This window comes from Lytechinus variegatus, chromosome 4, assembly GCF_018143015.1.
Source record: "Lytechinus variegatus isolate NC3 chromosome 4, Lvar_3.0, whole genome shotgun sequence".
In the NCBI taxonomy this organism is placed as follows: Eukaryota; Metazoa; Echinodermata; class Echinoidea; order Temnopleuroida; family Toxopneustidae; genus Lytechinus; species Lytechinus variegatus.
The window spans coordinates 59886038-59906686 of NC_054743.1; the positions used below are offsets into that span (position 1 = coordinate 59886038).

General features: G+C 38.3%; 1 protein-coding gene across 1 annotated transcript; it reads left to right on the forward strand.

The window, feature by feature from the left end:
• Window positions 1-1195: 1195 nt before the first annotated feature.
• LOC121413131 (calcium-activated chloride channel regulator 1-like) lies at window positions 1196-20070 on the forward strand. Its single transcript, XM_041605894.1, has 12 exons — window positions 1196-1265; window positions 4097-4382; window positions 5029-5315; window positions 5768-6004; window positions 6583-6807; window positions 8358-8648; window positions 9288-9521; window positions 10073-10198; window positions 16389-16533; window positions 16923-17054; window positions 18225-18449; window positions 19098-20070. The coding sequence occupies exons 2-12, from the start codon at window positions 4100-4102 to the stop codon at window positions 19580-19582; spliced, it is 2670 nt and encodes an 889-aa protein (XP_041461828.1). The 5' UTR covers window positions 1196-1265; window positions 4097-4099; the 3' UTR covers window positions 19583-20070.
• The last annotated feature ends 579 nt before the right edge of the window (window positions 20071-20649 follow it).

Consider the following 20649-nt stretch of genomic DNA (forward strand, 5'->3'; position numbering starts at 1 on the left):
GACAAGAAATTTACCCGCATTGTGCTGCACTCAACCCAGGTGAGGTAAATGGGTACCGGCAGGAAGTACTTCCTCAAAAAGCTGTGAGCGCTGGAATCGGTAGACTAGCCCAACCGGGGTATTATAGGAGGTATTGTACGTGCGCTACAAATCATATATTATTATTATTACTATTATAACAATAATTATTATTATTGTGTATTGTAATTTAGTAATTTTGGGTGTCTCGAGACAAGGTAAATTTGATTTATTGAGTGATTGATAGATTTTATTTCCCAGGATAAAAAGAATACAAAAGATATATTCAAACAATAAAGCATAATAGTTGAGTAAATGATACAATGAACAGGTATATGACTTTGAAAAACCAAAAAGCAACAAGGAGCCCGAAAGGGGTTATCCCAGTTGCAGAACACGTTGGCATAATAGTACATGTACAAATAGCATACAAAGAAATCACAAATAAAGTGATAATGTAACTGGGCCAAGAGAAAGGGTGGGTAAACCCCCAAATTATGTCATATTCTGTTTGTCCCACGATTGGAAAACAACTAAAGGGCCATTGTCCCAATATGTGAAGTGGACACAATCATGACAATTGATATTATATCAATGAGACCTTACATCGTTTCTGATAGGTTTTCCTAGTATTTACTCTAGCACAGTGCATATCCTTGAAATTGGGACAAAGAAATCCGCATCTGTAATTGGACTTGGGAACAAACAATCGGAACTTAGTCTTTTCGACCTTTTGTCGCCTCTTTTTACGCAATAAGAATTGGGATTTCTCCCTTTAACTCGTATCAAAAATAATTTACGTCAAATTATATTTCGCTATTGCGTCATCACTCTTATCAGAATGTTCCACAAATCAAAAGGTTTAAGATGGAGCATGAAATAAACTTTGCTCACAGTAGGTTATTGTTTGATTGTGCATGATATGACGATCCTTTGCGGAGCTCTTTAAAGCACGTTTTATTTCGGCAGCATATTATAATTACTTGCACAGCAACTAAGCGATAAACCAAAGCAATCGACAGGTCAAATAGGCTCTTCAGTAATAAAGTGTATCATAAAAAAAGAAGAAGAGAACGATGGAGTATAAATACGGGATGTCACTGCTTCTACTGTTGGAGGTATTTCTGGCAGGCGTCGCTTCAGGACAGAAGAATATCATCACCCTGAAAGATGGTGGCTATTCAAATCTTCTCATCGCAATCGATCCTCAAGTGGAAGAGAATCCGACCATCATCGATAATCTCAAAGTAAGAACTTTACATTCTTAGCTTATTTTGATATAACTACTCAAAATGTAAAGGCGAAAATCTGCTTCTGAATTGAAGGTTGATGCTACCACACCAAAATATTTCACCATCAACACCAGCAGCAGCAGCAATAACCGAGATATTACTGCTACTTTTACCACTTTTCTACTTCCATACCTCTACTGATTCGTCTATACCTCAAGCAGTACTACTATTTCTGGTCTATAGGCATGATAGTGGCAGAAAAACTGTTTTTGTTTATAAAAAAAGAAAAGTCGGAGGAGATTTTTTTAATAATGGATCCGCTACTGCTCCAACCTTACGATACCATAATCGCTACCCTGATAGCAGACACGGTCGTAATGACGTCATAACCTGGTTGTAAACTGGTAATAGACCAGTTCGTAGTTACTTAATGGACAATTTTGGTCAAATGACCTTTCATTTATTTCATTAAGATAGGCAGATTTCAAATCAAGATATTACGTGCCTTACATAGCAGGATGAAGAAATTGAATACACCAGGTGACTAGAATAGCACATCAATTAATAATCTATGAAGGTATTTGTTGCATTTCTACTTTGAATGCATACATGTATAGCATGTTGTACAATGTACTTGGCAAACTGTGAAATACCAGTCGTTCGTGTACGCATTGTTGTGTTTTTAGGGATGTAAATGAAAACACAATTAAAAAGAATATATGAATAATCGAGACATCCAAGTTGGTGATTATCTCATTAAATTTTAAACCACCATCTCATTTTAGTGCAAATTACCTTCCTCTGATCATGCGCAGAATCTTCAGATCATGCGCAGAGTGGAACTACGAACTGGCTTATACCCCTCATACGTCGTATGTACGACGTCCTTACGATGTCATTTTGACGACTTAAAATGACAACTTTATTTTGCATTTTGTTTGACCAGATTATGACAATAGTAAGCTTTCGATTGTCTGCGACTTATGACGTACTAGTACTAGTTCACCGGAAGTGGTGACACCGCTCGTTCAGTATCGCGTTCGTACATTGATGAAAACAGTTTCGATTTAAGTTGACGTACGACTGTGGGTGCAACATTTGCACTCTTGCGCAAAAAGCCGTAGAAAATACAAATTTCTTCATTGTTTTGCGTGTAATTTGAGACCTTTTCCCCCCTCAAATTTATCTTTGATACAAATCAAACAAATTTTTACATACTCTGTTGATTGTATCTTCATCTTTGTGAATTTGTTTATGGAAGGTTACTGAAATGAATATAAAAATGTAATAAAATCATAAAACAAATCCTCCTCTATTTGATAAAAGTTTCATCTTCGCCGGATATTTTTGGTTTTGTGTTTAACCTTCGCTCTTGTAGAAATGGATACTGGTGCTCGACAACACTACATAAAATATGCTTTCTGTAATTTGACAATCATGAACGTACATATCACACATAAATAATGAGATAATGATACAAGAGCTAACACTTGATGTGAGATCTAGAGGATCTAAGATTCAAAGTCAACTTGTAAAGAGAAACACGCCAGGCTAAGCATAGACGTGTGACAATTCATGTTTCTGATAACGAAGATAAGAGAGGAATGATCATATTAAATCTAATTACATTTCATAACTAACTAGTAATAATGTAGTCAGAGATTGACATAGTTTATGTGGATATTAAAGATTCAGTTAAAACAGTTTTTTTTTCAATTTCAATTCGTTTATTTCATTTCCATTCAAAACGTAATACAAAGTAATATAAAGCAATACAAATCAACTACAATTTTATGGGTCATTCTTACTTCGTAAATCAGAAAAAAACAGTATAATATAGAGCATAAATGGAAATGAGGGGGATCCACTAAAAAGCAAAGCTTGTAAAGTGTGGATCGACTAGACAGTTCGACTAGATTACAGGGTCCTTTGATCACTAACGACATTTTGGCTCAGTTCTTGGTAGATAAAAAGTTACATGCTCAATGTTATAACTAGGTCGTCAACTTTACCATTTTTTAAAATCACATTCCTGTGCTCATATTGCTCCCACATTTATTGATTAGTTATTTGGTCTTCTTAAAAAAAATGAAATTCCTCAATTGTTATCAAGTTGATTCCACGATGTTTCTAGAATGGTAATTTCGTGAGTTAAATTCAGCGTCTTTCATTTCAAATCCGGTTTCCTGTTTATTCACTGATATTTAATTGGCGAGAGCGAAGGTCATAGTAATAAATCCTCAATATGATTAATATAAATATTTGTTTTTCTATGACATGTTCACTAATGAGTTCAGTTATCTGATGTAGATTTCTTGAGTGAATTAGTAATGCCGATGAAATATTGGCCAATATGAATATATAAATAGAGTTTATATACTACATGTAGGTGCATTCATACACCTTTATAATGATAATTTCTGAAATAGCGAATTTCATAGAAATTAGATCGTAAAATTGGCTTTCTACTCATGAAAACTTATTTGAGAATATTACCACATTTTAGAGTTAATTCAGCCCTATATCAGAGGGACATTTTTGATTTAATTCAATTTATTCATTATCTTTTTTTTTGGGGGACGCACTGTATTTATGTATAAAATATAAGTGAATCGATTTACCCATTTATTTAACATCTTCTTTGACGACATCATAATCCATTATCGTATTCGTTATCATTATCATCATCAATCACCACCATAAACCATCAATTTATCATCAACAACATCCTCCTCCTCATCACCAATTATCACCATCACCGCAATCACCATTATCACTATATCTTAAACTGTTCTTTTCAAATGTTCACTCTTTATTTACGTCAAAAAACTTCCCCCTTATCCCAGACTATGTTTACATCAGCATCCCAGCGTCTCTACCAGGCCAGTAAGCAGCACGTCTACTGGGAACACATCAAGATCCTCGTTCCAAACACCTGGTCCATCCAGTCCCAGTACCAGTCCGCGAGAACCGAGACCCTAAGGTCTGCCAACATCATCGTCCACGAGTTTGAGGATGACGAGCCATTGGTGGACAACCTAGCAGGTTGCGGGAAGGAAGGGAGTCTGATGCATATGACACCCAAGTACATCATTGATGAAGAGTATAGAGAAGACAAGTTTGGCAACACAGGTAGGGAAAACAGAAAAAAGTGCTTTCAACGTCAAAAGCAGTATCATATAGAGTGCCAAAAGCGTGACGTCATTTTGGGGGGTATTTTACCAATTTTGTACCATTTTTCGCTTGAGCATGATTGGCCTGGTTCTGAGTGTTAGGACCCGGGCAAATAATACATTGACTCATTGGGGCTGAATTTGTATTCATGAGGTCATTATGCAAGGCCCTAAAAGATCAATTCCCACCAATATTTGGTATTGTGTCTTTGCTATCACGCCCTGCCGAGGTATGGTATAAAAACGCACTGTATAACCAATTACCTAGGAAACATTTTACTTCTAGGTTAATTAGTCATAGAGGCTGACCTTATAGACGACTGATATTACTCTCGGGCCTTTTTATCAAAGTGGAAACAATTGCAGAGTAGGGATTAGAACTCACATAAATTGGAGAGGGTAATATAGCAGATTTCTAACTGAAGTGACTGCCTACTTTAGCTGGTAAATGTAAAGTTATTGATAATATTAATATCCAATTTAAAGGTGCTTCCATATTTGATATTTTTTTACATTATTGAATGCGCTATAGGTCTAACCACATTTAAAACAAAATTAGATTGTACAGTCAACATCTTTATTTCGGGTTAAACTTGTGGCAACAGATCGCGTCCTCGTCCGTAGCTGGGGATACTACCGGTGGGGGTTGTTCAAGGAGCACTATGACGGCAAAGGAGGGGGTGCTCCTGCCTACGATTCGCCATACGGTGGCACAGAAGGGACCCGTTGCTCGCTCAAGATCAAAGGAAGCCTTGAGATGCCAGGAGGCAGTCCTTGTCAGAGAAACCCTAACTCTGGTTATCATCCCGACTGCCGCTTCGTTCCCGAGACTCAAGGACAGACAGCTACAGCATCGTTGTTGTTTGCACCGAGAGGTGCTCACATACATTCGGTAGGTTTTGTCCTATGAAGCATAGATATACAATCCGAAGTCGGGAATTCTTTATTTTCATTTCGTTGTTCAACCAAGGAAGTTTCAATTAGAAAACCGTCAAAAATAAAAAGATTTTATCTTCCTTTTCATGTTAGTTTTGTCAGTTATGTCACTGGTGAAGGATGAGTATAAAAATAATAAATCGTCTTTACTGCCACTGAAAAATAATGAAAGAAGTGGTTTTCAACTTCTCAACGTACGGAAGTATATATTTTTAGCTTCGGTTGCGTTCTCCTCAGAATGCCATCTTACTTACAAAAAATAATCACTTAACTAGCATCTTGTATGTATTAACCGAATGAAATCGCTTTCAAATAAATTACCTGACATGTTTCTTGCCCGAATGGTTGGGCACCATGCATCCATACCATTATTCCCTATTTCCCTCCCGTTGTTTCCCACTCATCCAGGTCGAGGATTTCTGTGAGGAGGATTCTGACCCGGATAGCGTACACAATCCGTTGGCTGTAAACCTCATGAACATCAATTGTGGGGGCGACAGTGCATGGAAAGTCATGCTAGACAGAACAACGGACTTCCAGGATGGTGTATCATTAATATCTAACACCACACCCAGGTTTGAAGTCCTTCAGGTCTCTTTGGTCAGAAGTGTCGTCCTTGTGCTTGACATCAGTGGTAGTATGGCAGTAAGTTGCACTTCTGTGTCTCTCCCTTTGATTTTTCTTCCCCTTAAGCGTTTGATATCATTAAAACTACTTTTCTGTAGCACAACGATAATGAACTAATGATGTTACTGCCATCATCTTTTCAGGTAATACTACGCTTCAAGTTGCCATTGTTTTCACCCTCAATTCCTCAAAGTGATCTTATCATGCCAGTAGCTGTCTATCTGTATGTGTCTGTAGCTCTACATTCTGAACTCATGTTTAATTCAAACTGATTTAAATTTGTGGTTTAACTATTGAAAGCCATATGTGACATCGAATTTTGCAATTAATCTATTATCAAATTTGGCATTGCATGAGAAGGATCAAAGTAAACACAAGAAGCATTATGGTGTAAACAAATTCTTGACACACATAGCTTCCCATAATTTCAGCCCAGACTTAGACCATGGCATAAGTGAGACTGGACTTCAGAATACGAGCCTGTATTTTTCTTAAAACTAAAAACAACTTTATTTTCAATTGATCTGCATCTGCTGTCCCGTCCATTTACAATAAACACTTTGTTACACTCTTCTCCAATCTCATTTTTGGTTTAGGGGAATCGATTTGATCGAATGATTCAATCATCTATTCATTACATTATGAATATAATTCCGGAAAACAGCAAACTCGGAATCGTTACTTTCTCAACTGACGCCGCAGTAAGAGCCTCTCTTACGGATATCACCGATACGTCTTCGCGAGAAGGACTCGTCAACAACTTACCTTCAGGAACAACTGGTACCACCTGCATTGGATGCGGGATATTAAAAGGCATCGAGGTACGGTCCTTATTATTCACCTATTACTATGAAACGAGCAGTGGCGTTTATCCGGTCCGAGCAGGGGGGGGGGGGGTGGTGATAGCAATATATTGAGCTGAAATTCAAAATTCTTTGGACACCCCCACATCGAAGGATATGAGTGTATATAAAGACCGACTCACACTTTGTGATTCGTTGCGATCCGAATCTCAAAGAAATTGTGATAACTTTTGATATGGACATTCAAACTAATAATATCTAACGGATTAGAGTTTAGAATAGTAGTCGGAGAACTTAAATCGAAATTAAGTCGAGCCTTCCTGAATGAATAAAACAAATTCAATTCCAAATCGTAATGACGTCATCATCGGCAGCGACTTAAAGCCGATTTGGATGCGGGATTTTACAAGGCATTGGAGTGCAGTCCTTACTATTCACCTATTACTTTGAAAATCCGGTCTGAGCAGGGGGAGGGGGCTGATTGCAATATATTCAGCTGAAGATTCAAAATTCTTGGGACACCCCCACTTCAAGGTATATGTGTACTGGTTTATATCACGGTGAACATAATCTGTTACTTTTGGTGATGCCAGTTAAAGGGTAAATTTTGTACTTGAAATATGTATTAGATTGTGTTAATTAATGCGCTTTTATAAATCTCCTATAACAATAGATAAAATTTAAAAAATAAATGATGTGGGACATGTATTGCTGTCCTGACATCCGGTCTGACATGCCTTATAAGTGTTGACGGCCTTGATTATCTATGTCATCGTAACTCATCGTAACTCATCGTATTCATACAAAAATATCCCCTGGATTTGGCACCCCCTCCAAAATCATGCCAGTGTATTTAAATGATGATTTTATTGGTTTATGATCAAAGTTATAACCATGTTTAAAAATCATTGGATTCATACATGGACGAATCATAACCATACTCTCATGATGCAGTGGATATGACATTTGCAGTAAAGCCGAACGTATAGGGATTCGTCATTGCAACATTCATGTAAGATTGAGCGCGAGAAATTTGGCACTTTTTAATGCAATATTGGACCCATTTAGTATTTACACATTTAAAGATGAATCCACTCATTAAGAATAAACTAATAATTTGATGATTAAAAAAAATTGTTTTTGTCTTCAAAATTGGAAGGGGACGGGGGTGATTGTACATGCCATCCCCACTCTCCGAAAAGTGTGTGTTTATGTGTGAGGGTGTAAGGGTGCGTCTGTGGGTGTGCGTGTGAGGGGGGATATCCCCTCACCCCCAGGATCTACGCAAATGGAAAAGTGCTACCTACAATTTAGATTGAAAACATCATTACCTAGTGATATTAGACAACTAGTCAGTGGTTTTTTTGTATAACACCTTTCAGATTTATGCTTATAAAAGTTATCAAGAGATCATTGTGATGGGAATACAGGAAGGTGGCAATTCGTTGTTTAATCAGTTTTTGTGAAAGTATCTTGCAGTTTGTGTTTGAGGGCTATTTTTTCGATGTCCTTTTTGCACGTTATCATTGCATAATCGTTAATACTCGAATTCTAATTTCTTTTGCCAGGTACTTGGATCTTTTGCAGAGGGTGGATACCTCTTACTCCTCAGTGACGGTGGTGAGAATGTATATCCGTACATTGAAGACACGTACGATGACATTGAAGAAGCAGGTGTCATCATTGACACCATCACCATAAGCAACGCAGCCGATCCGAAAATGGAGGATCTATCAGCAAGAACATCAGGCTTATCAAGCTTTTGCTCGGACACTGGGACTGGACCGTGTCTGCAGCAAGCATTCCAGAGAACAATTACAGAGAGGCCCGATATTGGCACGGAAACAGTCCCAACACAGGTTCGTTAATATGTTAACTAGTTACCATTGGTTGTGATTTTCATGTACTGAAGTACATAAGATAAACATAATCTGATTAATTATATTTATATTCTATTCGCTTTCTCCCTCGTAACACTTTTTGTTAAGTCTTACCCCGAGGTGTAGTCCTATAGGTAAAATACTCTTTATTATGGATTATTGGTCGCAAGAAATTCCAGATAATAAGGTGAAGACACCTTACAATAAATACAATTGGAGAAATTCAGAAAATGATTTTCCACTCGATTTCTTTATCCCACAAACATTGGTGATGAACTTATTCCTTGATATTCTGATTTCCTCACATAAAAATAAGCGGTCTTCGACAGAAAGTATTACGACTTTCTGGTAGAGTGAAGAGATCGATCTGTTTCATTTTTGTTCGAACTTAGCAGGGATTTTGTTATAAATTGAAAAAAAAAACAACAACTGAATAGTCTGTCTTCTTTCACTTTCTCTATGAAATTCTCTGCGCCACCTTTTCTTTCAGCCTTTAGAAAGACATTCTTTTCAGAAATCTTTAAAACACTAGCAACATCGTACGTCTATAATTATTGTCATTCTAAACTCATATGATGGCGAAAAAAAAATCATCCTTTCTATCCAAAATTAACCCAGATATACGTTGACGATCTCCTCATCAAGCCCATTCCCGGTATCTACAGTATACCCGTGGTCATCGACGAGGGCCTCGGCAACGATACGGTCGTCACTGTGGCATGGACGCAGGGCGGTAATCTGTTACATGTCATACTCACTGGCCCAAACGGTACTACGATCGACCGTAATTATCCTGGTTATCATCACGATAACGCCAATGATCTCATCTCCATAAACATTCCTTTTACCCAGGTAACGTTTCTAATAACGACGTATGCAATCTGCCACTGAGTTAATAACCTATCCCCCTCCATTTAAATTGTTTCTTTCTCTAATTTTCCTATGTGCTACAAATACGGGATCTTCAGGCTCGCCCGAAAAAAAATATATAAAAACTAGTAAAATCTGTCACTGAGTTGACCCCTCCATTCGTTTATTTGTTTGTTTAGCTTTCGTGTCAGATCATCCGAAAATGCATGCCAACTAATTTTTGGGGTGATGTAGTGTGTTTACATTGTTTTTGCTTCTTAGTTTCTTTTAAAACATTTTGTAGACCAACACTTCATTATTATGATCACCGCGGTTCGATACTCTATTCGATCTTTCCTTTTCTAGCACTTGTGTGAATGTGACTGTGACATATTGTTGGTGTCGAAGTCTTTATATGTTTTTCACACATAAATGACGTTACCCAAATACCGTTCATTATCATGATGAACAACCTTTTCATTTTTAGCATTTTTATTCTTTTACATTCCATTATCAATATTTCTCAATTTTTTCCCTGTTCTTGTTTCTTTAAGGCTGGTTTGTGGAATTTAACCATAAAGTTCATACAAGTTGAGGATCATGCTAGCATTTCTGTAACTTCTAAACCAACGACTCTAGACTATTCACCAATCACAGTAACGGCATTGTTAGGATCACCTGTAAGTGAATATTTCATTTTTTCACATATAAGAAATTATTTAATCGTCTTATGCCAGGTTGACACTTGCACGCACTGTGGTGCCCGCATTGCCCCGCATTGATGCGTGCCAGTGCGGGTTACTAATGGCACGACTTGGCTAGATCAGTTAACGCAATGTCCCGACACGTTCACGACATGTTTTGCGCATAATTCACACATAGTTCGCGCATAGTTCACGCATTGTTCCCGCACTGTCCCGATGGCGTATTTTTTTTTTACACCACTGCTCCGCCAAAATATTGAAAAACCCCACAGAAACGGCTCGCGCTAGAGTCTAACACGTTGACCACACACGTTTCGTCGTACACATCTTGATTTCGTTCAATATGGTCATACAAAACAAACCTTATGATTTCAATATAGATATATAGCTTTTTAAAAGCGTTTAGTTTGTAGGGACCTAATCGCACTTATGGCACCTCCAGACATTCAGATACATGAAACAAAGAACTAGCGAGGGTTAGCTGCAGATAGACAAGATTTCTTTTCTTCGTCGATTAGAATTTTCACCTCTCTGATCTTCAGCACTCACCCTCTCTCTCTGAGTCTCTCCAGCATTCTCCGTTCTGATTTAGGCGACAGTGGTCTCTGCATTGTCCTCTTGCTTTTTGCCCAATACAAAAAATACTTTATTTTGTTGTCATTAAATCCCATTAAATTAGGCACAATCACTTTGTCGATAAATTTGGTCTGTAATTATTGATAAGTACACCTTGATACCTTTGCTTTTCTCTAGTTAATTACACAGCACATAGGGACTGCTTCTGCAGTGATATGCGCTCTAGAAATATGATTTTATATTAGTCATATTTTGATCATTATTATTATCATTTTTATTTGGCAGATACGATCTTCTCTCTACCTCTCTATTAATTCTTTCTTTCTCAGTTTTTTAAAGGAAAGTCTACGCCAAAATAACTTTTTTTTCAACGGGACAAGAAAAATCAGATTGACAGAAAGGGCATAAAAAGTTTGAGGGAAATCGGACAACTAATAAGAATGTTATGAATTTTCAATGAAGTGAATATCACCAAGCGATTACCAACTTGCTGACATCATAGGTGCACGACTAACCATAGTTCATTAATCATTACTACAAAATTTATTTTTTTTCGAAATTTTGATTTCCTCAAAACTTTTTCCAGGATATCTAGATGATAGATATGCTTTTCATGTTTCCATTATTACAGACTTTATAGTTCTATTTAACAACCTTGAAAATATGAATTTATGATTCAATATTTATAATAATTGAGTGATTAAAGGTGTAAAAATATAGTCAAGCTCAATATTTTGAGTTCATTATATTTTAAGAAGGCCTACATAACAATTTATGTAAGGCTTGATTCGAGTTCTGAAAAAATCATGTGATGGGTCAAATAATGATTTTTTTTTGCAGTATAAATACATTTGTAAACAAAATAAATGGTTAGTGGTGCATCCATGACTTCATGAAATCGGCAATTTGTCATGTGATTTCCCCATATTTTCATGTGATTAAAATTTCATAAATATTTAGATGTCCAATGAACGTTTTCGTTTTGTTCATCTGATTTTTCTGCTTGGGTAGACTCTTGTTTTGTTCCCCCACCCCTCTTGCTTAAGGTCCATTTCTTTTGATTTTTTTTTCACAATATATTTTTTTTCCAAATCAATCTCCTTGTATCTCCTAGCTCTCCCCCTTTATCTCTATTCCTTCGCACTCCCCACCCTTATAGCTTCTCTTCTCTTTTCGGGCTCTTTTCATCTTTCTCAGATCACAGCTACTACTGAACTTTATCCAACAGGTGCACTACGTACAAATTGCTGCAAATGTATACTCTGTACGTGATTCTGAAAAGTATTTAAGGTTGGGAAAACCTCAGAACAAGTCAATACTAGAAGTCCTATATCAGTGGCGTACCTAGGATTTTTCACGGGGGGGGCAAATTCGTCCGCCCAAAAATTTGACAAGCAAAAAAAAAAATAAAATAACTAGGTCTTCAACCACAAATATAGGATTTCGTACCAGAAAAAAAAATTGACAAGCAAAAAAAAGGGCTTCAAGCTCGTCAGGGGGGGGCAGGGATACGTCCCTTGCATGGTTTGTGACTCGTCAGGGGGGCAGACTGCCCCCCTGCCCCCCCCCCCCCCGTAGGGACGTTAGTGAGGCCTATACAGTGCGTATCAAAAAAAGTTTACACTTTGAAAAAGCCCTGGGAATTTAAAAATATACAACATGTGGGTAATTTTTTCACATACAATCCTGAGTTTGGGTCTAATCTATCCAATGAAAGTAAAAGTTTTGACAGAATGTTACACTTGAGTGAGCACTGTCCATTTTTGTAAAGCTCGCAGAAATCTGTTTGCGCAGAAATGCCCGTTTGTACGCTGTGTCAAGGGGAAAGACTGAAATCAAACTTACCCTGTGAAACATTTCTCATACATTTCCCTTGCACTTTTAGTCAATTGAAATAAAACGGATACATTCAAGCATTTTCTAACAATTTTGCCACCCAAATTGAAATTTTATCACTTAGTATACACAACTTTTACCATGTTTGTGCCTGCTGGATCTGAGGACATAGCTGAATCTGAACCAAAGTTTATATCAGACATCTCTAGCACTTTTTCACTACGTTTTTATCATTTAAAGTGGGTTTACATTTCATTTTTTATTTAATACTTGTTTCTCCACACCTTTTCCAAGCTTGACAACGATTAAAAAAATGAAAATCAAGCCTAAGACATTTCATGTAATTCACAGCTCAGTGTAAAGCAAATATCGTCCCGATGGCCTCGCTGTGTGGGGGAGTGGGGTGTGGCGCAATGCACTCCTCGAAGTGGTTTGGGCAAAGAAACAAGTTAAATAGGTAAAAGATATCTTCAAATCAATTTTACTAGCTAAATTCCACGTGTTATTCATGATTAAGGTCTACTTTTAATGGCATAACTAATTCAAAGTTCTGCGCAAATCATTTTTCACTAACTTTTCAAAAGTAAGTGGTGCTCACTCAAGCGGAAATATTTTTCAACAGTTTTTATCGTCATTTGCTTAAATGGACCTGTATCAATGTTAAAATGTGAAAAAATCTTCAGGATATTACAAATGTATAATTTTACAGGATTTTTTCTAAGTGTAAACTTTTTTTTTGATACGCACTGTATAGGGGAAGGCGGGTAAGTTGTGACAGTTTTTGCTTTTTGCATGTTAGAATTGATATGATTAATAATCTTGTCGAAATAAGTACCTTGCCTTGAAATTTAATTCTTCTGAAATATTTTCCACCTATATATAACTTTCTATCCCCACACTGAAAGTCATCGTGACCTTTGAAAAAAAATGATGTCAAATGGCTCAACTTGCCCCATATATGGGGTAAGTTTGAGCCACTTCTGGGGTAAGTTGAGCCACAAAAACTATGTACAAAATGTATGAGGGGAGAACCAGCATGTCAATTTATTTGTTTAAAGTCTTTTTACTTGCTAATTCTCTATAAATACTAAAATCCTTTAAAAGGAAAAGAGTAGTCATGTAAATTTGCTCCTTTCAGCCAGCATTTCAATCGATTTTTATGGTTTGTTTGTTTTTTAAGATATATTACCATAGGAATTACCATGGCTCAACTTGCCCCATGCTGTTCGGCTCAACTTACTCCAGTCCGAACTTAGTGCGATAATTTTGTATCCACACATTTATTATGCATATAAAAGACTATGAAAAGAATGAAGATCCATACATGGACTAATAATGTTGTTATCATGTCTTTATCATATTTAAAGACGTGTGTGTTTATAAAGCACTTATCTATTTCACACTCTTTTTTACTTTTTTGGCTGAAATTCATATTTTACCCTCTAAAAAACTACTTTTTGTTTCAAAGTTGAAAACAATGTGGTGGGGTAAGGGGTTATGCTATGGGTCATCAATACATAACACCACCACAATGTCTGACTCATTCATTACTGGCCTGGGGCTGGTGGCTCAACTTGCCCCTTTGCTCAACTTACCCCGCCTTCCCCTACTGTAGGAAAAATACTAAAAGTGCCCTCACCACACTTTCTTTCAGCAAATTCAATTCGCCACAAGACTTTGAATAGACAATATCCTTTACATCTTCATTGTCAATACAAAATCAGCTCAGTTACAAATTAAAATGGTTTTTAGAACCTTTTTCCATAATATCAACAATAACCTTAAGAAAATAATGTGGTAACGGGATGATTTCAGGTGGTTTTGGATAATTCATTCAACTTAATACACCGGGTTCATACATGCACATCTCACGCGGGAATTCCGAGAGCTTTGCTTTCAAGAGCGCACAGATTAGACTTGCCCGCGAGTCGTTTCTTTCGTATTTCTGGGGATTTTGGCGGAGCAGTGGTGTAAAAAAAAAATACGCGTCCCGATGTGCTTTCAGCAAATTTTCACGGCACCCTATTGTGTGACGTATCTAGCGCAAATTTAAATATTCAACGTTCTGATGTTGACACCCTTTACGTTCGTTGATTAGGACGACTCACACTGATCACGTGGTCTGCACTCACAATTATGCGCATATCATTCGCGAACTATGCGTGAAGTATGCTTGGCTTATGCGCAAAGTCTGCGCGACCCTGTCGTGAACTAGTAGTGAACTGCGTGCCACTACCCCGGGGGTGTGCCTTCTATTCTTTGCGCCACGAAATTTCTATTTTAATGCCACGCAGTCGCAAGACTAGGTTGCGCATAGTTTACGAACAGTTCACGAATTTGTGATGTGTGCCAAAATTTCCAACATGTTGAAAATTTTGGCACGCATTTCACGCACTGCCACGCACCTATCCGCAAGCTGGCACGCATAGTTCGCGCATTGGCCCGCATGAGTGCGTGCCCATGCGCAAACTATGCGGGAACCACAGTGCGTGCAAGTGTCAACCGAGCTGTAGAAGCTGTTTTTTAGTAGCATTTTAATATGGGTTCATTTTGTTTTACGCACAATTATAGAATGAAATGTTTTTTTAATTTCAAATAGCTGATTTTTTTTCTTATACATTGCATGCCCGATCACACCTGCTCCACTCCATAAAGCCAGGCTGACACTTCCACGATTTTTGTCGTGGCAAGTCATGCCATTTTGGGGCACGAACTGGGAGACTCCCGCACTGTTTACGACTTGTTCACGAATGCGTGCCCGTCAGTGTCCACATTGACACGAACTGGCACGACGAGTTCACGCATAGTTTACGCACTTCCCGCATTGGCACGACGAGATTGTGCAATTCGGACGGTGTCGTGCTGAACTATTCGTGAACTCGACGTGAGCTGTTCGTGAACTATTTGTGACAGTCGTGGCATGGTGCGCATTGCCACACACTGGCACGCATCCTCCCGCATCGTCCCGACGAGTTCACGAACAGTTTGCGCATAGTTCACGACCCGGTCGCTAAATTTTGTCGTGACCAAAATTTTGAAATTTTTTAAAATTCTCGTCCCGACATGGCACGCAGTCATGACGTGTCACGACGTGTTTACGCACACTTCACGCCAGTTCAAGACTAGTTTGCGCACTGGCACGACTTGAGTCGTGCCAATGCGTGACACTTGCACGATTCAGGAGCATTCCAACAAGAGTTTTAAATTTAGACAAATATATTTTGATATTGGAATTGATCGATACTCAATTAATCAAACAAATGCACGTAAAGCAAGGTTGAACGTGGGAGGGGAGAAAAATGGATCATTATAAATTTGATTTAAAATATTGTTCTCAGGGCGTTATATTAAAAACTTACCGCGCTCGCTGGATGTACATGCGCCTGCGCGTAAAATCTTTCATGAACATATTACGATAATTAAGTGCAGCTTTATAAAACATTCACAACTACTACAGATGAATAAATACAGTCTAGTCGGCTTCCACGTCAATACGTAATTCAAAGTTTCGATTTCGACGAAATGTCTCGATCTTGTCATTGCCTTAAAACACGCTCTTTAAAATCAATGTATTAACGACAATGACCTATTTCTGTAACATTCATAATTGAAGTGTCCTCCATGTATTTCACCTATAGGACATGGCTATAATTCATCCTATTTATCTACGTCATAACTCGTGAATTTTCAAGGGTTTCAAAATAAATTTTGCCCTCGCATTTTTCTCTTGATCTGTTCCGTTTATATGTTTCAGGAGGTAAATTTCACCCAGAATCCGGCCTTAGCTATATATGCATTGGTACAAAAGGACTATCTACCCGTTCTAAATGCTGACGTCACGGCTATTATTTCGGACTCGTCCTCAACGACCACAAAGGAGCTACTTGATAACGGAGCAGGTGAGTAGATCGTGAGAATTGGATTTTATTTCAGGGCGCCGTGTGTGACGAAACAACTGACATTTGGGAATGTCTGCAAGTGATGATCCGATGACATTAACAAGGTCCTTCAAATCTTGGGTATTTGAAAGCAGGGGCTACTTAATTTTTTGCCCAATTGTATTTCGTAGTCAGTATAGAGTTACCAACATATCGTTCTTCTCTCTTCTCTTTTACATTTTTGGTTTCTTTTTTGTCGTTATTTTGTCTTTTCCCCACTAATTGAAATACCATGGGGGCGGTTACCCCTCTGCCCCCACCGTAGAGCCGCACGTGGTCATTCCTCACATTTCTTCGATGATGCAGAAAAAATATTGATATTTGTGTTCTATTCACTCTGCATTCATTAGGATCTGACTTATCCAAGGATGACGGTACATATTCAGGATATTTTCTAGACTTCACCTCTAATGGCAGATACAACGTCAAGATCGATGCCCTTGGATATAGTACCATGGTGGAATCTCCAGATATTTTAAGAGGTTAGTAAAATCCAGTGTATTCTTTTCGAATGCAATTTGTGTTCCAGACTACGTTGCATGAACGTCACAAGTAACTTTGCCATCCAATTGTAACATATTACTCAACGGCCAATCAAAATCAAGAATTTCATCGAAGATGCCTAGGATGGCAGAGATACCTCAATAGTAAACAGTTTCCTATTCGCGATATCCGAATGGTTCAAGACAGAGAAAATGTATTTTCAAACGCACAAATGCCCTTCAAAGAATAACGGAAGGTCTTTGAAAACTGAAAAAAATTGTAAGCAACTGGACACCTTTGAACATACTAAGGAATTTTTGCATAGCGATCGATACAGAGCGCTTTCAAGAACATAGAAAATGTTTTGTCAACCACTCTTCATGACAAAGAGCAACCCAATGTCTTTGTTGTTATTGATGAATGAAATCAGCAGTTTAGTCCTTGACTCTGGACAATCTTCACATTCGAATTTTTTGTCAGCTCCGAAACTTAAGACGAAACATTCGTTCTGGTACACAAATTTTGGCCAAGACCTTTCTCCCCCTACTGTCCTGTGCCGCGTCATTTCGATGGGCATTTACAATAAAGTTACTGTATTCTTGAACCCTTCATACGTCGCGGCACGGAAACTCTGCAACGGGGCCCAGGGCCCGGTTGAAATATGAGTATAAACAAGGGATTCGTATTTCATTGGAAAAATGATGGAAATTAATTCTGCTCGTCGATTCATTTAATTTGCAGTGTGAAAGCGAAGTGGTGTAGCGGTTCTGGCTCTTGCCTTGTAATCAGAGGGTAATGTGTTTGAATCCCACCACGGCCTACATGCCTAGCATCCTTTGGCAAGGCGTCAATCCACAGTTTGCCACTCAGGCTCACCCTGGCGCTAATTGGGTACCGGTTGGAAACAACCGTCATTGTGGTTGGTTTAGCAACTGTGTGCGCCTAACAGGCTGCTAAAATGATATGAATCCAGTGACCGGCTAATAATGATTGTCAAGCGCTTTGAGCGATCGTAGATTGTTAAAGCGTTCTATAAAAGCCAATTTTTATCGTCATATTCCTTTAAACGATGGACGGTATACACATTCGTCATTGATGATTCGTTAGATGATCCACACATAATAATGTGTTGCATAAAGGAAAACAGTGATATATTTGCTTCCATTCAGTTAAAAGGGACGCCCAGTTCGAAGGATTGGAGGAAGCAACTGCTCCTTCCTTCATGCGTACAGCCTCGGGAGGAGTCTTCAAAGTCGAAGGCTACTCACCAAACGCTACGGACATCCTGCCACCTTCTCGTATCCAGGACCTGGTGTATACCTCATTTTCATACGATAACAGCACAGTGACACTCAGCTGGACTGCTGTAGGAGATGACCTAGACCAAGGAACGGGTAAATAATCTGTCATGTATTTTAAAGGGTGTACATCTGCAGTACATTAAAATGCCCGTATGTGATTGATGTGGAACGTTTCCATGAGAATCGCCGAATCAACTGTAAACATTTTTCCAATTGATTAGATAGGAATTTGGTCTGTCCTAGTGAAATATGACGTTACACTCTTCTATCACAAATGACACCCCCCTTTTTTTACTCCTGTTAATTAAATGCAGCTAATTAGGATTTCAGCTCTCGGATATCCCTGATATTCAATTGAGAAAAAAAAAGTGACGCTGTATGATTTGCTTTAATCATCGAATCATTCTGCTGTCACCCTAACACATGAGTTGTGGCATTTCAACCTTCTGGAAACTTTTCTTGTCGTTTCCTTATCATGTCCCATTCTGAAAAAAATATCCCGCTACTTTTTAAAAAATATTTTCTGTTGCCTTTAAATAGGCTTATTGAAAACGAATCTGTCAATTAGGCCCGTAGCGCATTCACGGTTAAGGCATAACTCTGCTCACACTAATTTCGAAATAGTTTTCATGAAATAATCATTTTTTTTAATTCAGAATGTTAACCCTCAATAATTTTGTGCGAAGCGTTGATGCGAACCCTAATAGCCTATTTTTTGTCGTTTTTAAATCCATTAAACAGCGTTCAAATACGAATTTCGCTATTCAACGAACTACTCCTCTGTCAGAACGAACTTCAGCAACTGCGTTGAGATCACACAGGATGAGCTCGTCTACGGGAACCTCTCTAACATCAACCCATCAGGGGTTACTGAAACCATCACCGTTACTCTTCCTGAAAGAGGACAAGATATTGTCTACTACTTCGCAATTAGGGCTGGGGACGAGACCGGGAATGTAGGGGAGTTGTCCAACATAGCCTCCTTGTCGATCCGGTATATACCGGTTACCAAGGATCCAACCAAACCGGATAACCTCGGTATCATCATTGGGGTATGCTGTGGAGTCGGTGCTTTGATCATCCTAGGAGCTATATTGCTTTACATTCATCACCGGAAGTCAAGCAAGGTACAGGTTGGACCAGAGAAACCAGAAGAAGGGCTACCAACTACAACTGTAGAGCACGACGATCCAAGCATTGATAATCCTATTTATTCTACAAAGTAATTTGCGATTAGTACCATAGAAAGAATTGGTTATCGAAAAATAACTTTCGTGAACACCGTTTTGGAGCATTTAGTGTTCATATCTCCCTTAGTGGCTAATGCAGTGTTACGGCATATGCTCCTGTGACATAAATAGTTCCGGTCATAAAATCTCAGTTGAAAAAGGTTTTGCTTACAAGGAATTTAAAGATAAGGGTTTACTGTGTATAGTTTTGGAGGTTGAGTTTCGGCTTAACTACTGTGCAGATTTTCCATTGGAGAGATTGTCGCAAGAGCAAAATAATAGAACTGATCCAGCGGCGGTTCCATGATATTTGCTCCGGCGCCAGTTGCTCCGCGGCGCCCTAAATTTCAAAAACTAATCGAATGACCAACTTCACTATACTCTATCCTAAACCTAACATAAAATCATATTTCAACACTTACCCTAAAACTACATCGAAGACGACATGAAGCCCGGAGCAATTGTCAAAGGGGAAAATAACTTGTGACCCAGAGGCCCCGTGTCCCACTCTTTTGGAGATCCGTAACAAAATATTTAAAGTGAAAATGTTACGCAAGCGGAGACTTATTCCGTTTTCTTTTAGGAGACCCGCCTCTGATCTCCCTGACAGGAAAGTCTAGAAATAGTTAAGTGTTTTTAGTTTCAAAAGGGAATCTGAGAACATATATACTCAAATGATGTGCATCGGGAATTACGCGGAAGATTCCTATTAAATTGTGCTTCTTGGTAGTATGTAATATAATCCTTCACAATGTGTAATTTTTTTTTCATTTTACTCTTGAATAATCAGAAGGATGTTGTCATTCACTTTTAACCCGAAATCTCTATTCAGATGATATTTATTTGCAACGTTAATAAGGTATAGGGAATGCAGGAAACGTGGAGAATAATTGTAAAATGTCAATATCTGTTGATGTTCTCAGAACTTGACAGTATGTTGACTCATTTCTTGAAAAGAGAGGGTACTTTTCAAATTGATTTGGAAGCGTGTGTGTGTGGGGGGGGGATGTGTAAGTGTGTTTGTGTGTATTATGAAGTATAATGAATCGCTTATGAATATACGA

Bases quoted from the DNA above. Each gene is read 5' to 3' on its own strand.
- LOC121413131 (XM_041605894.1), top strand. From the start codon at position 4,100: ATGTTTACATCAGCATCCCAGCGTCTCTACCAGGCCAGTAAGCAGCAC. The intron at 4,383-5,028 runs GTAGGGAAAACA...TTGTGGCAACAG, and splicing joins AGACAAGTTTGGCAACACAG to ATCGCGTCCTCGTCCGTAGC. The intron at 8,649-9,287 runs GTTCGTTAATAT...AAATTAACCCAG, and splicing joins CGGAAACAGTCCCAACACAG to ATATACGTTGACGATCTCCT.